Here is a 17,068-nt window from a genome sequence, read left to right as displayed (position 1 = left end):
GCCTGATTCTCAATCCACTGAACCATCAGCTGCCCCCCACTCCAATATATTTACCCAAACTCCAATATCCTTCCCCAAAGAGTCAGACATGGCTAAAAAATAAATGAGCACCAGTGATATTCCATTATACCCATATGCATTCAATTTCACAGCCAATAAAAACCCACTTTGTGTTGTTTATTTTTGTTCTTTACTACCAAAAGAAGTGCTACTATAAAATATTTTTACATATTCTGGACCTGTGTTTGTATTTTTCATCTCCTTTGGGTACATGCCCAATAATGGGATAACAAGGTCATAAAGGGTATGAACAGTTTAGTCACTTTTCTTGTGTAATCTCAAATTGTTATCCAGTGTGATTTGTCTCTCCCCTTCTGCTTGCTCTGACATTTAAATTGTAGGCATAATGGGTGGACACAGCACAAATCGAATTCTTTCTCACAGAGACATTTGCCCTCTCCTGGTTGATGATTAGTGGTGGAATTTCATTTGTCATTTTAAACAGGAATGAATATCGGACACTTCGCCAAGCCATTATTGACATGGTCTTAGCAACAGAAATGACCAAACACTTTGAGCATGTCAACAAATTTGTCAACAGCATCAACAAGCCCTTGGCAACGTTAGAAGAAAACGGGGTAAGTGAAGCCTGCTTCTAAGATTGCCCCATGTGAGACAGGCAGAACAATGTCAAATCGGGGTGTCAGCCCCATCATCATTGGGCTTACAAATGTCCCTAAGATTCCCTAGCAAGGAAAACTGGGAAAATTAGACAACCAGAGAAATTTAATTCAACAAACATTTACCACCTCCAGAGAAAGAACTGATAAATAGAAATAAGCAAGACATACTTTTATATATACATATATATCTTTGTCAAATGACGCCTTCTCCAATGGAGGGAATCAAGGGAAGGAGGGAATTAACTGGATATTTCAATATAATAAATAAAGAAATCCATTAAAAAAAATTACTAAGCACCTACCATATGCAAAGTTCCTCTTAGGCACTGGGACCACAAAGACAGAGAACAGCACAGCTCTACTACCCTCAAGGAGTTTAAGTACCATCATGGGGTATAAGCCATATACACAAGTGTAATACAGTATAAAATATAATATGAACAAGGGAAAGATCAAAGTAGAGTCCCTGGGAAATTTTGATGAATGGAAAAACACTTTCAGAAGGAGATGTGTAGGTTGAAGGAAGAGACCTGAAGGCAATATTTCTCAAAAACCTCTGATTCTAAGGAAGCTCCTTTGAAAACCTTAAAAGACCATATAAATGTGAGAAAAGGACTGTATTTAAGCATAGTAATTGCACTCTATCCTTAAAGTTTGGTGGAGAAAGAAGTTCCTCATAGTTTGTCCCAGTACTTAAAAAACTACTATGTAAGGAAGAACTTCCAGTTGACACTTACTCAGTGAAGAAGAAAATCTGAGTGTGCTATAATCAGGACAGAGATATGACCCTCATCTTTTGCTAGTTTCTTGATGAGAATGCCATGTTGGGTTCGAATAGGAATCCTTATTGGTATCTGTTCCTCTCTTAAATATTCTTTATCTATGCTGTCTGTCACTAAGACTTCTCACCTAATTAGGCTTTTAGAATTTTAGAATTGAATGAGACCTCAGAGTCATCTTAGAACTCCAGTGGTGCCCTATTGACTTTTAATCAAAAACAACTCTTCATGTTAAGCATTTAAGGCCCTTCCCAATCTGGCTCCAACCTACCTTTCCAGCCATTTAATACATTACTCGTATAGATGGTAAAAATAAGATGCTGGGAGACTCTTCTAGGAAAAGATCTGGCTTTACTGTGAGCAGATAAATCACAGGGCCAGAGGACTCCAGATTCCCCAGATGGATCTGATTGACAGGTTTTTAAAGGCAGAAAGAGGAATTTACGGCATGGGGGTGAAGACTTACAGGGTTCACATTTGGCGTGAGTTATAGTGGCTTATAGGTCATAGACAGATCAGAATGTTTTTGACCTGGGCTTCTTTATAGGTCATTCTTGACAGTACATCCCAACTCCCATGAGCCCTCTGAGGACCCTAGCCTCCAAGACTCCAGCCCTCGAAAGGGCTTCTGTTCTCCATCACCCCTTTGGGGAAACTTCCAATCCCTGTAACCTCTTTAGTTTGATATGAAGTATATTATAAAATAGACTGACACATCCAGGATTAGCATAGTAATTCGCTTGTGATTTATATGGCAATACCCACACTTAAAGTTACTATAATAATATATACACTTGAAATTATAACTCAGATGTTACCCTAGAACTACATTCTTAATCTAGATACATATAAAGACTTGCCTGGGACTAAATTCTTACTACAGATCACACAGTTACATCTTATAGTTCTAAAAATCACACTCCAAGCATGATTAAGCTATTCATTATTGATTTTCTGGTGGCAAGATGCATTTCACAGTTCAATCATATATTTCCTTGCTCCATAATATTTCTTTTCCCATCTCTACTTTTATACAGGCATTGCCCAAGCCTAGAATAGGTTTCCTTCCTATATCCATCTCTGAGAATCCCTGGCTTTCTTCAAATCTCAGATCAAGCATGATCTCCTATATGAAGCCTTTCTCCTCTTCTAGTTATTCCATCTCCCATGAACCAACTATTGCCTTCCTGATGCCAAATTACATCATATTTACCTTACATATATTTTACATGTGTCTAAAGACAAAGATATCCTCCTCCCTCCTAAGTCTTCATCCAATTCAGCAAGTATGCATGAAGCATCTGCCATACATTCGATTTGACATTTGTTACACTTTAGTGCCTCTCCATGGAGACAGATCCAAAAGGAGCCAAAGACAGACACATCATAGATCACTACATTTACATGACTTTAAAATGAAACTTTCCCCTTTGGAACAGGTGGTGGGCAATGAAAATCAAAAGTCACAGCACAGACTGACAGAGAGGAAGCTGTCCTGACAACAGCAAACATTTGAACAAATCCAGACATACTTGTCAAATGTGAACATAATTCCATTCATTCATGGCCTTCCAAAAGACAGGTCTTTCCTTCAGTAATTAGCCCTGCTTTTAGAAGTATTAATAGAAGAATGATTCATGACATTGCTTATTTAGCCTGAAGAAGGGAAGAATTAAAGTAGTGGTGGTGGAGAAATTATTATCTTTAACTATTGGAAGGACTGCCATGTAGAAGAGGGTCCAGACTTAATTCTGTGTGGCCCCAAAGATTTAGAACCATTGGGTGGGAGTTTAGATTGGCAGATTTCAGCTTAATGTAATACCTTTAAAGTTCTTATTAGAGCTTCCAGCAATGGATCCATGAAATAATGAGTTTTCTAACATCACTGATATTCCAATAATCCAGGGAATCTAGGGTCTCATCAATATGGGTATTCCCTTATTGATGCAGATTACAACCCAGATATGCCTATCCATCCTTTTCTATTCTTTTCCTGATATATTCATGTCATACTATAATTTTACCAAAAATCATTCTTCCAATGTGTTGAGGACCTTCCTTGTTCTCTCTTGACATTATCAGGATACAAATGATGCATGTGAACTGTTTGTCCTTTTGAATGGCCAATATTACTTTTCAGTCATACATTTCTTTGATAGCATTCTTTGCATCATCTCTCCCCTATGGTGCTTTGTGAGACTACTCACATCCAACATGTTCTTCTCCTTTGCTCTTTGGGCAATCTCCAACTTTAGTTCTCCAGACCCTATAGTGTGCAATATCCATTTAATATCCCATGTGATTTAATTTAAATTATTGGGGATGTTTTTTTGGGTATTCATGATTCAATCCAGGGTTTTATTTGATGGTCTCTAAGTTCCCTTCCAGCTCTTAGAGACTATCATTCTAATTATTGTTTCCCACACATATTCATTACTACTACCCTCTTTTAGCCTCACCTCAAATCCAGTCTGCTCTGTCTAGGTCAGTATTCTTTGGATGACATGCTATTACTTCAAACTTAAAATGCAACAAATTGATCTCCTCTTTCCCTACAAATGGACTCTTCTTCCAAATTTCCAATATCTTTATTTTAATTCAAACCTTCTGGGAGATTTTAGGGGAAATGTAGAAGTAATCTATGATCCTTCCTTCATCCCTTGAACCCCATCTTGTTGTTTCTTCTTTTGAAATATCTGTTAAACTTATCTTCAGTTTTAGTCTCTAAATTATTATATGCCATTGGGCAAGTTACATCACCTCTCTTGGTCTTACTTGCCTAATCTATAAGATGAGGAAGCAGTAATAGATGGCTTCTAAAGGTTCCCTCTTGATATTAAACTTATGACTATGATTATTTGATTCCACTCAGTTTCCCACTACCATCACTTTAGCCCAGATCCTTATTGCCCCCCATCTTAAATGATTGCAAAATCCAGTTAGCTAATCTTCCTGGCTCTAGTCTCTCCCATAAAATTCATCCTACATAATACTATGAGGATCATCTCCCTTAAAAGAGCCTGACATTTCCACCATAGCATTCCCAAGTTCAGGAACCTATAACATTTTTAATGCCTGCCATAGAATCACAAAAGCATGACATTTTAATAATATTAGAGACATTAGGCATCATCTAGTGAGATGCTCTTATTTTACAAATTAGTAAACCAAGGCCTAGATAATTTAAATGACTTGCCTTTGGTCATTTAGCATGTGAGTGGCAAGATTGTCCTAATCATAAAATCATAGATCTAAATATGTGAGATCTCAGAGGCTGTCTTATCCAACTTCTTCATCTTATTGATGAGAAACTGAAGCCCAGGAAAGTACAGTGATTCACCCTAAGTCACACTGATCATAAAGGGAGGATTTGAACTCAGGACCTCTGACTCCAAAGTCATTTTGTTTTCCTCCATATCTGTTTTATTAGAATGTTTCAAGACCACCATTAGTAAACACATGCAACCTAGAGGTGACCACCTTATTTTCTTCCATTAACATGAGATTTGAACCCATCATTTTACTCCAGAATTTAGTACTCATGCTTCATACATGGCTCCTTAATGATAATATAAATACATTTCTTTTTTAAATTAAATTCCCACATTGGTGGTATCCAGAAAATATGATTCATTCTCTACCCAGGATTCATCTACTTTCCATTAATAGCTAGGTAGCATGCCTCATCTCTTGAGCCTTTAGAGTAATGGTTGGTCATTTCATTGATAAGAGTAGAAGTCTTTCAAAGTTGTTTACAGTGTTATTCTTGTATAAAAAGACAAGTGCATTTCAGTGGGGTGCAGGTGAGTCACAAGGCTAAAATATTCAGGTTTCCTTACGTTCTATTCTTTTCCTATAGCCTTGATTATGTGTCAGAAACAGGATTTAAATTCAGGTCCTCAACTTCAAATCCAAAGACTACACTCTACTAACTCTAAATTACATTTTCTATTATAATCACAGTCAACCCTAATTGGGAGCTGGTAAGGAGGGAATGATGGTATAGGAAGATGGTAGCTAAAAAGCCACTAACTAGATGCTATTTATTAATGACTCGACAGTCCATGCTAGAACCCAACCCTAGTAAGAACAGGGAGTTGGAGTGAAAGTCAATAAATGTTTATTTTTTACTATGTGCCAAGCACTGTGGATAAAAAAGGACATAAGACAGCCCCTTCTTTCAAAGAAGCTCAACAATCTAGTGAGAGAAAATCATACGAAAAAAGAAGAAATCGAAGTGGGGAAGGGAAGTGTACCTGGTACAGTTCATAATGAAGTTCTATAGCAGGTGGGAAATGATCTGAGGAGTTGCAAGTTATAGGGTTGGCTTTATCTTGCAGAACAATGAATTTCTAGAGATCATGAAGCAGCAAGGAAAGGGAGCCCTCCTTAAGTGGTGGATGATGAGAGAAGAACTCTCTGATGTCCAGCTTCTACCCTCTCCAGGCTGAGGGAAGGAGGGCTGGGCCCCAGGACTAGGCATTGCTGAGGAGTTTTGAGTTTGACTTGATTTCATCTTATTCACTGACAAGTTTCTAGATATGATGAAGTCCAGGAAATCAGTCAGATGGGAAATTAGGAAGTGAATGCCCTGGGGTACCCTCCTTAAATGGTAGACCAGGGAACTTTCTCCCCCCACTCTCAAGCCACTCAAACCTCAGAATTTTAAAAATCATTCATGTACCACATACAAGTAACTTGCAACTTAGGACTTATAATTCACCTGAAGGAGGTGCATTTGGGGGATTTTTTAAAAAGAGAAACACAAAATGGTCAATTTACCCATTATTCAGTAAGTATACCATATACTACAGTTCCATATTGAGAGACAAAATGGCATTGGGAAAGATCTGATTAGAGAAGAGAAGAGATTGGTTGAGGCATTGGGAAGGGAGATAGGGAGAGGTTAATGTTTTACCAAACAACCTTCTTATTCTATACAGAGGCTTCCTCCCTCGCCCCCTCAAGTCTCTGCATAGTGGCAAGAGTGTTGGACTCAGAGTCAGAAAAATCTGTATTTAGATCCTACTTCCAACATCAGTGGCTATTATCTTCCACTTCCTTAAACCTCAGTTTCCTGATCTACCAAATGGGGAAATGTTATTCACCTCACAAGGTTACTATAAGACTTAAAGGAGATTATATATATAAAACTCCTTTTGCCAGTCTTCAAGAACCATATAATGCCAGTTGTTTTTTGTTTATTATCATTAATTATATGTGCCGTATGTAAGTCACTTCTCCCCTTTGGACCTCAGTTCCCCTATCTGGATAATGACAAATTTAGATTGTGTGCTCTGTTCCAGCTTTAATATTGCAGGTTTCTGGAAGCATTTTTGTCTTTGTATTTCTATGGCATATGTAGTGCCTTACAAATAGTAGATCCTTAATAAATGTTTTTTAAATTGAATTCCTTCCTTGGAATTCCAAGAGAACAGACTGATTATTAGTCACTTTTCTCATCTAAATGGTTAAGGAAGACATATTCAAGGCATGGAGTTCTTAATATCAACAGACACAACTGTGCTTCTTTTGTACTTGCTCATCTCCCAGGCTAACAGTGGTGATGGAGAATCAGTCAAAAGTGTGCTCACTTCTCCTGAGAATCGAATTCTTATCAAAAGGATGCTGATCAAGTGTGCTGATGTATCCAATCCATGCCGTCCCCTAGAACAGTGCATCGAGTGGGCTGGGCGCATCTCTGAAGAGTATTTTGCACAGGTAAGAAGAGAATTTATAAAACTGGACTTCTTCAATTTTAACCACAACTTGTCTTTAGGATAAAGTACAAATTTCTGTTTAGTTGTTTTTTTTTTGTTTTGTTTTTTTAATTTTAAACCCTTAACTTCTGTGTATTGACTTATAGGTGGAAGATTGGTAAGGGTAGGCAATGGGGGGTCAGGTGACTTGCCCAGGGTCACACAGCTAGGAAGTGTCTGAGGCCGGACTTGAACCTAGGACCTCCTGTCTCTAGGCCCGGCTCTCAATCCACTGAGCTACCCAGCTGCCCCTGTTTAGTTTTTAAAACCATCAAAACTTGGCCTCAACCTATCTTTTTAGCCTTACTGTATTTTACTCCCCATCCCATACTCTGTGATCTAATCAAATCAGTCTTCTCTCCAGGCTTCACACATGACTCTCCATCTCCCTTCTTTGGTCCTCATGCCTGGAATGCACTCCTTCCTCTCATCTTCCTTTATAGAATCCCTTTCTTCCTTTGAGATGCAGCTCAAGCCCATGGGCATCTCACACTCAATATGTCTAGAAACAGGATTTATTATCTTTACCTGCAGACCCTCACCTCCTCCAAACTTCCCACTCACTATTGGGAGTACAACCGTCTACCCACTCATCAAAGCCTGCAACCTTGGTGTCATCCTTGACTTTTCACTGTCACTCACTCTACATTTCCAGTACAAGATCAAATCTTGGTATTTCTAATGTCATAATATCTTTCCATCAACTTTCTCTGAAGTCACAGAGCCACCACCCTCCATAAGGTCCTTATCACCTCTCCCATTAAGTATGGCAGTAGACTTCTAACTCATCTCCCTGACTCAAATCTCTCCATACTCCAACCCATCTTCCACTCAGCTGCTCTGGTGTCTTTTCCAGTGTATATCTGACCATATCACCCCCCCCCCCATCTCTTCCCTTCTACCCCCACCCCACTCAGGAAGCTCTAGTGGTTCCCTATTACCTTCAGAATAAAATATAAACTCTGCCCCCAGACCATTTTCCATTCAAAGCTCTTCATAACCTGGCTCCTTCCTACCTTCAAAATACTCTTGCACTTTATTCCTCTTCATGCACTCTATTAACCAGCTCCCTTGGTCCATTTACTATTCCTCCAGCATGACGCTCTATCTCCTGCCCTGTACCTTAGTCCTGGCCATCTCCCATGCTTGGAATGCTCTACCCCCTATACCTCTGACTCAAATTCCCAACTTGAGCCTTTCCTAATCCCTTCCATGAGATGCTTCCCATTTCAGACTGCCTTCCATCTATTCTGGTTTATATCTTCTTATGCCATCAATTCCCAATACATTGTTTTCTCCATTTGGATGAAGCTTCTTGAAGGCAGAGACCATGTTGTGGGTTTGGTGTTTTGTTTTTTTTTTTTTGCCTTCTTTGGTATCCCCAGAATTTAGCACAATGCATTATCCTTAGTAAGCACTTCATGCTAGCTGACTGACTGACTAACTAACCTGCATGAAGCTTTTGCCGATCCCCTCAATTGCTAGTGCCTTTCCTCTCAAAATACCTTGTATTCAACTAATTTGTATTTCCTATTTTTACATTTATTCTGCATAATCTCTTATGTGTTCTTGTTGTCTCTCTCACTAAAATATAAACTCCTTGCCAACAGATTTTGTTCGCTTTGTCGTGTTTGTATCCCCAGTACCCTACATCATCCCTGGCACATAGTAGGCACCTAACAAACATTTGTTGACTGATTATTGGATTCCTCTTTAAATCAAGTCATGTAGCACTAACTGGTTTTACTCCTTCTGAACTAAACTGCTAGATAGCATTGCAATAACTTATTGGTGTCAACAAAGTTTTATATTATGAATGGATGAATGAAAAAAACATTTGAAAAATGAAAAAGATGCTAAGCCCTGGAGATGCAAATTTAAGTCCCTCTCCTGAAAGAGCTTTTATCTTAATAGAGGAAGAAACATACATAGGGGAAGGTTGGCCAGAGAGGGGTGTTTTGGTCAGGAAGTCACAGGGATGGTGAATGAAGTCATTTGGTAACTATATAGCATGTCCTTTCCAAAAATAAAAGTATTGATTTAGTTCCCCAAGAGGTAGAAGACAAGGAAAGGAAGACATATGTGGTAGGTTGGCAGAAAGAAGGCAGAAAAATGACCAGAGGGCATTGTGGTGGGTGCCGAGACATGGTCTGCTCTCATTATTCAGGAGTACAGTGCCCTAAGACACAAGCTGGAGTGCCAGATTAAAACTGGAGAGTGGCACAGCATAGCAAAAAGGAAAGGATTTGTTCATGAACGAGGAAATATAAGGGAGGAAAATAGGATGAATTTTGGATGACATTGAATCACACTAGAATGGGGCTCTGGATGAGAGCAGAACTTAACTTGGATATTCAGTGTACAAATATTTCAATCCTACTCAGTTATCAAAGAAGGAGAAATGGGTGTGAAGGGCACTTTTAATAGTCTCTGCTTCCATAGAGGTACTGAATCCTTTAAAAGAGTTGGGGCATTGAAAGGAATAGAAGAAGGAAAGGCAGTAAAAGGATTCACTCTGTAATGTATCTGCACATGTACTTCACATGGGAGGTCTCTAGGCTTCGAACATGGTATAATAGCAACACGATAAGGTAGGAGTCATGACCCCTGGGTTCTCCTAGCCCTGCCTGGACCATTAGCCAGCTCTATGACCCTAAGTAAGACACTCTCTGAGCTTGAGTTTCTTTATGGATAAATGGGTATACAGAGCGTGTGTGTGTGTGTGTGTGTGTGTGTGTGTGTATGTGTGTGTGTGTGTGTGTGTGTGCGTGTGTGTACACACACATAGATACACACAGCATACATACACTAGATATATGTATGCAAAAATGTCTACATAAGATATCCCAAAAGTCTTAGTGCAATTTTAAGCTTATACACACAAATACATGTGTTTGTATATATACAGATATACGAGTATATTAATATATACATGTCTGTATGTGTATATCCATATGTGTATATGTGGATACCATTTTGTAAGGTGAACAAGAGAGGAATTTTTGCACATATGTATATTGCAAATATACATCTCTATATAAGTGGGCAGGCAGGTGACTCAGTGGATTAGAGCTCTGGACCTGGAGTTTGGAAGACTCATCTTCCTGAATTCAAACCTGCTCTCAGACATTTACTAGCTGTTTTACCCTGGACAAGTCACTTAACCCTGCTTGCCTTCATTTCCTCATTTGCAAAATGAGCTGGAGAAGAAAATGGCAAAGCACTTCAGTGTCTTTGCCAAAAAACAAAAAAAAAAACAAAAAAAAAAAAACACTCCAAATGGGGTCAAGAAGAGTTGGACACAACTGAAAAGACTGATCAACAATAACATATAAATGTGTTTATGAATCTGCCTCTTTACATACATATTTATAAGGCTCGCCTTGCTCACCTCACAGAATGGTAGCAAGATTCAAATATGGAAGAACTGCCCCAGATGAGGGGCAGGGTGGGGAAGGGAGAATGGAGAGAAAGAGAAAGTAATTACAAGTGACAGGCTTTGTAGCCTGGTGAGAAATGTTAACTGAACCAGATACAAACAATGGTTACCTAAATCTTGTTTTAAAATGTCCCAATTCTGTGTTGAAATGACCTTACTTGTATATATCAAAATCTCCTTTACACATTCTGGAAAACATTCTCTGATGTCAGCTTTTATACTTTAGCTTTGGAGGTGTTTTTCACCAGCATTCTTATATTGGTTTTAGTTTGGGTCCGTGTTTTGCCTACAGAATCCATTCTAGTCAAAGCATGCCAAGGAATAGTGTGCACTCTTGGCAACTCTCAGCTCTCATTCAAGGACAAAAAATTGTAAAAGTCAGAAAGCTTGTACTTTTACAGACAGATCTCTGCTTTTTATTGAATTGCCAGTAAGCTCAGTACACAGATTTCATTGGACTTCCTAACATAGCCATAGAGCAATAAGGCACAGACCCTTGAATCTTAAAGCTAGGAAGGCTTTAAGAGGATCTAATCCAGCCTGTTTCATGTTACAGATGAGGAAACTGAGGCCCAGAGCAGTTCAATGATTTGCCCAAGGTCAGATAACCAGCTAATGCTCAAATAACTTGTCAAAGAATGTTAGAGCTTGTAGAAAAGACTGTGCCATTTCACTGGTAGCTATTGGTTGGGAGTCTCTCCTGAAGAGCCTTAAAACAGACTAACATTTTCTATTATCACAATGTTATGAACATATATGTCCCAAAGCACTGCTGACTCCAGAATAATTCTCACATTAAGTTGCTACCTTTGAATGCAACTGGAGTATGTTAACTGTTGACATAATAATGGTTCCTTTTAGTTAAGCCTTTCCTGTCTACCAAAAAGGAAAAAAAAATTTCCTAAAGGGTCATTGTTCTACCCCCAAAATGGGATGAATCTGACTTGATGCCAGTGAGTAATCCTGACAATGTTTTCTGATGAATGAAATATTTTCTGTTTGGCAGACTGATGAAGAGAAGAGGCAAGATTTACCTGTGGTAATGCCAGTTTTTGACAGAAACACTTGCAGCATCCCCAAATCCCAAATCTCATTCATTGACTACTTCATTACAGACATGTTTGACGCTTGGGACGGTAAGAAATCATCCGGTATATTATTTCCTCCAAGTTAAAATCACTCGACCTACGCCATTTGCATATCCGTCCCAATTTTTCACCTTACCCCTGAACGAAAAGCAAAACAATGCCCCCAAAGCAGCCTAACCAGAGTAAGAGAACAAAGGCTATTTTCCTCTAACCTTACCGAGCTACAGCTTCCTAAAATAGATTGAGCTTGTCATTATAAAATTCAAAAAGAGTGGAGAACAAACCTCATTAGGGAATTTCTGTAAACTAAGCAGTACCAAGTGTATTTCAATCATGTCCTTGAAGACTGAAGTACAGTATTTAAAACATTAGCTCTCTTATAATGGCCTAATTATGTTTCCAGTGATTGGAAATTGAGAATACAAATGTGGTTAGGAGGCTATTATGTGGGTCCCTGCCAGAAAGTTTCTGCTTTTAGGCTCTGAGTCCTGTAAAGTCATCATTTCTTTTGAGAAGGTGTCAGAGTTGTGCAGACATCCAGAACACTCAAATTATTTATTTGTACAATTGATTCTTGATTATCTGTACTAATGGACATAAGCATTCAAAAGGTAGATGATCTTTTTGTTAATCATTCCTACTTGGCCCTGGCATGTGTTTTGCTTACATTTGCATACGAGAATGTCTGATGGTCTGGGAATTCGTACTCAGTTCAGAGTCATTTTTCCCAGCCGTGCTGGGAAGACCTGACTCAAAAAAGGCTGGGAAACTGCCTAGGTTCCCGAAACTGCTCTTTATATGTAACTCACTCTGTTTTGTAGAGAATAGACTGATCTCTTTCAAACAGATAACACATTTATCCTTTCTCAAGCCTCAGTGGAATAAGGGAGATAGTTGACTGTTAGAGGAGCAAATTTTTAAGTAAATAGGACAATAGAATCATATATTTAGAGCTAGAAGTCACTACTAGAAATCATCTATTACACTGGCACCCTCACCCCATTTTACCAAGCAGTAAATTATTCCAGATAGGAGTTGAGATATTCATTCAACAAACATTTACTGAGTATTTATTAACTATTGACAATCCTGTTAGATGTTTTGGGTAATACAAATAAGCACATTTAATAGTCCCATTCTCGGGGGCATTACAATATGACTTTAGAGATTAAAGGATCATAGATTTAAAGACAGGAGAGACCTTTGGACTCCCCTTGTCCAACCCCTTCATCTTCCACATGAAGAAACTGAAACCCAGAGAAGTGAATTGCCCCATGTTACTAGGGCAGGAAGTAATAGAGCTGAAATTTGAACCTTGATCTCCTTATTCTAAATCCATATCATTTAATCCAGCACCTTATTTTACAGATAAGGAGACTGAGGCTCAGAGAAGTTAGATGATGTGCCAAAGTTCACACAGATAGTGAGAAACAGAACTAAGATCTCAACTCAGGGTCTTTGGTTTTAATTTAGTGTTCTCTCTACCATGTCACATTGTATCTAGTTAGGAAAAAATAGATATAGATGTTGTCTGTAGTCCAGAACCCCAAGCTCTGGATTTACAGAGAATAGCCTCAAACTAAACTTGAAGCTGTCTTCCAAATAATGTCTTTTTTAATCAGTTTGCTTCTTCCCAGAGGAAGATTCCCATCTTTGAATATAGTTCACTGATGTGAGTAATAGGATCTCTGGTTCCCATGTAAGCACTGAAGGTAACAATGTCTTCAAGTTAACAAACAGCCTACCAAAAAATACAGAACAATACAATTCTCGTATCAGTTTCCATGAGTTCCACCTTTTACCCCATAGACCTATAGAGACCTGCCTTATAGTGCTCTAACCTGCTTTCAGGACAGATCTCCTAGGTCTGTTTGCTCCTTTGTATAGGTTCAGAGCAAAGAAGTGCTCTGATCCACAAATGGCTTGAGTGAATCAAATTGTCCCCAAATGCTGAGACTTAAATCACTCATTCCCAGTAAAGTGGGAAAGAGTTGCCCAGCATCCTATCAAAGAAAATGTCCTAGGTTATCACTAGGGACCTATTAATGGTGACATATCTGTACTCTTCATAAGGAATGCAATCCATGTCCCAAACCAAAGCTTATTTCCATTAACGTGATTAATTAATGGGGAAGAACTTACCTCATATCAAGTAGAGCAGGTCTTCCTACACAATACTCATAAAAAGGAAAATAACAGTGTAAGAGTTAAGTGGTAATACAAAGAAATACCGGAGCTGCCTCAAGCTTGCATTAAGACAAAGGGCCAAATGAAGAGTAGAGAAAAATAAGTGTTGTGGATGTTTAGAGAAGGGATCCATCCCCAAAATTTGCAGTGGTTCTGAAAGGAGGTGGTAAAAGACTCAATATGAGCCTTGAAGGATTCAGCAGTGCTATATTATACAGTCATTGTTCTCATTATCCTGTGATGTCAGCAAAGCAAGTAATAAGAGGAGATGTTTTAAAGCTGGAAGGAAATTTAAGGATAAATTAACTCAACTCTTTTGTTTTACAGATAAGGAAAGGTGAGGTCCAGAGATAGAAAGTCATTTGCCCAGGATCCATTGGGTAGAATGCAAGATTTGCTTCAAAATACAATTTATATATAGCACTCATAGATAATTAGAGTTCACTGGCTATTTAGGGTCAAGTAAGTCACATATAAATCCATAATGGATTTTTATCCATTTCCTTTTTTTAATTTAATTTTTTCAATGCACAAAAGTCTATTTTCTCTCTTCTTACTACCCCCCTTAGAAAAGAAGAAAAACAAAATCCTCGTAACAAATATATATAGCCAAGAGGGAAAAAATCCTATATTGTCCATGTCCAAAACATATGTCTTAATCCGCGCTCTGAATTCATCACCTTTTTGTCAGAAAATGGATAATATGGTTCATCATGGATCCTCTGGAATCATGGTTGTTCACTATATTGATTAGTTCTTAAGTCTTTCATAATAATTTGACTTTACAATATTATTGTTGTTATATAAATTATTCTCCTGGTTCTACTCCTTTCATCCTGTATCAGTTCATATAAGTCTTCCCAAGTTTCTGTGAAACCATCCCCTTTAACATTTCTTGTAGCACAATAGTGTGCCATCACATTATATACTATAATTTGTTCATCCATTTTCCAGTTGATGGGCATGGGTTTCCAGTTTTTTGCCATCATAAAAAACGATGCTTATATGTAGGGGGTCTTTTTCTTGACTATTCCTTTCAAAGTCTAAAACTCAAAATCCAGGGAGTGATACATTGGCATCTTTCTCTCCAGCCTTTGCAGATCTGCCCAACCTAATGCAGCATCTTGACAACAACTTCAAATACTGGAAGGGACTGGATGAGAAGAAGCTCCGGAGCCTAAGACCACCTCCTGAATAGCGATTGCCCCTCCCCAACCCAGCCCAGGTATCCAAATGCATTGTTCCTCAAGCTCACTTGGGTTCATTTTATGCCAGAATCATTTTGGCCGTTTCAGTATTAGTCAGACCGGCCCGTGCACTTGAGGATCTGGAAAGAACATGGCAGACTCCTGTGGCCTTCAACATGGAAAACCTATGGAGTAGAGTCAGTCTTTCCCCTGATGTTACACTGGATGGATGGCTGCAGAGACTATCCTAAAGAAGGTCACATATGTGTCTGAATTCTCATCATACAAGACAATACAGCTTGGAAGGATGATAGAAGAAATTCCCAGATCCTCAATACAACAAGTGAAGGAGAAATCCCTATTGGTGACTCATAGCTTTGTGGAGAATGTTCCATGCTGGGTTAAGCACTTAAGAACCGCTAATAACAATTAGACATTTAAAAGCAACTCTTCATGAACAAGATTTTGTTCCATGAAAAATAGACATCTTCTATTTTTTTCACATCGCAGAAGGTGCAATCATTCACTTCTGAGCACTACTGAAAGTGACTTCTCTCAAAAGAAATTTAGTAGCAAATGTAAAGAAAAAAACCACAAAGAATTTTTTGAAGTTGATTGTTAGCATCTATGATTAAAATATGTTTTATTTATTTTGTTAGATGTTCAATATTTTCTATGAATTTATAAATACTTAAAAGCCAAAGCCAACTTTAGATGCCATTACAAATTTACATGATTCATTTCATTGATATGCATTACTTGATGTACAGACCTTTTATTTTCATAATGCAAAGACAAAATACTATCCAATGACACACATTTTTACTGCACTCTATGGGTAACTGTGTATGTTAACTGTCGTCTCTGATTTATGCTAATCAAAGAAGGTTGTTTGTTTGGTTGACAGGTCTCCCTCACTCCAGAGTACAAAGGTCTAAGAGACTCTTCTGCTCCAGAAACACCAGAGCTATGCTACGCTAGCTATCATTCTCTGCTCATGTTTGCCGATAACTTCCCAAAGTGAAATTGTACAACTCTTGGTCAGACAGGGAGAAAAAAAGTTGGGACTGAACATTTTTTTCTCCCTGAAAATTTTATAATTAAATTCCCTCTCAAAAGTCTGCCTTATTTTATACAGTATTTCTACAAAGCATTCCATATCATAGACAAGGGAATAACCAATGGAATATTTAGTGAATCTCAGCATTTTATAGCCTCTCTATTTTCCTTGGCAGTGGAAATCTTTAACTCTGGAAATTTGTAAAGGTTCTGTACCTTCACAATTTGAATGAAGTAAACACCAGAAAACAATAAAACATATATTTTAAGAAGTGTCTAAGCTTGAACTGTTTTATTTTCCACTTGTTCTTTTTTTTTTTTAATTTATTTACTGGGACACTTCTCGATAGGGATAGGGATCACGTCTGTGATTTCAGCACTATAATGAACTTCTGCCATCTGGGTTGTTCAGCATCTTTTGTACAATGATAGTCTTAGAGAGCTTCCTAGACCACTGAGAAGTTAAGTAACCTATCCTGAGTCAAACAGCCAGTATATGTTAGAGGAAGGACTTGAGCCAGCTCTTCCTCACTCTACTGCTGACCCTCAGTCATACCATATTGCTTCTCAAATACATTTTTAAGAAAATTCAATACCAAAGATGGTTGCACTCTCCTATAACTTCTACTACTGGGTGAGGCTTAAGGCCAATGAAATTGCTTGATCCTAGTTGTTCTGAGTGGCAGTAAGGTTAAGATGGGCACCAATATAGTGAGACCCCTGGAGGAGGGGGCCTACGGGTTACATGAAGAGAGATAATCTTGCCCAGGCCTAAAATAGAGCCGATCAAACTTCTCTATCAGTTAGGGAAAGAAGGAAGGAAGGAAGGAAGGAAGGAAGGAAGGAAGGAAGGAAGGAAGGAAGGAAGGAAGGAAGGAAGGGAGGAA

The 17,068-nt window shown here is 38.4% G+C and overlaps 1 protein-coding gene across 1 annotated transcript in view; it reads left to right on the top strand.

Annotated features, from left to right (window-relative positions):
* The window catches only part of PDE8A (phosphodiesterase 8A), a 106,213-nt gene extending 89,752 nt beyond the window's left edge, over nucleotides 1-16,461 (top strand). The window contains exons 18-22 of the mRNA XM_044665487.1: nucleotides 506-642; nucleotides 1,824-1,838; nucleotides 7,035-7,183; nucleotides 11,667-11,796; nucleotides 15,027-16,461. Of these exons, the coding sequence (XP_044521422.1) occupies nucleotides 506-642; nucleotides 1,824-1,838; nucleotides 7,035-7,183; nucleotides 11,667-11,796; nucleotides 15,027-15,133 (538 nt within the window). The 3' untranslated portion in view covers nucleotides 15,134-16,461. The remainder of the gene's footprint in view (nucleotides 1-505; nucleotides 643-1,823; nucleotides 1,839-7,034; nucleotides 7,184-11,666; nucleotides 11,797-15,026) is intronic.
* Nucleotides 16,462-17,068: the final 607 nt, after the last annotated feature.

The sequence above is a fragment of the Gracilinanus agilis genome, chromosome 2 (genome assembly GCF_016433145.1).
Source record: "Gracilinanus agilis isolate LMUSP501 chromosome 2, AgileGrace, whole genome shotgun sequence".
Classification (NCBI taxonomy): Eukaryota; Metazoa; Chordata; class Mammalia; order Didelphimorphia; family Didelphidae; genus Gracilinanus; species Gracilinanus agilis.
The sequence above is the reverse complement of the archived record's forward strand: the minus strand, read 5'-3'. Positions and strand labels throughout refer to the sequence as shown.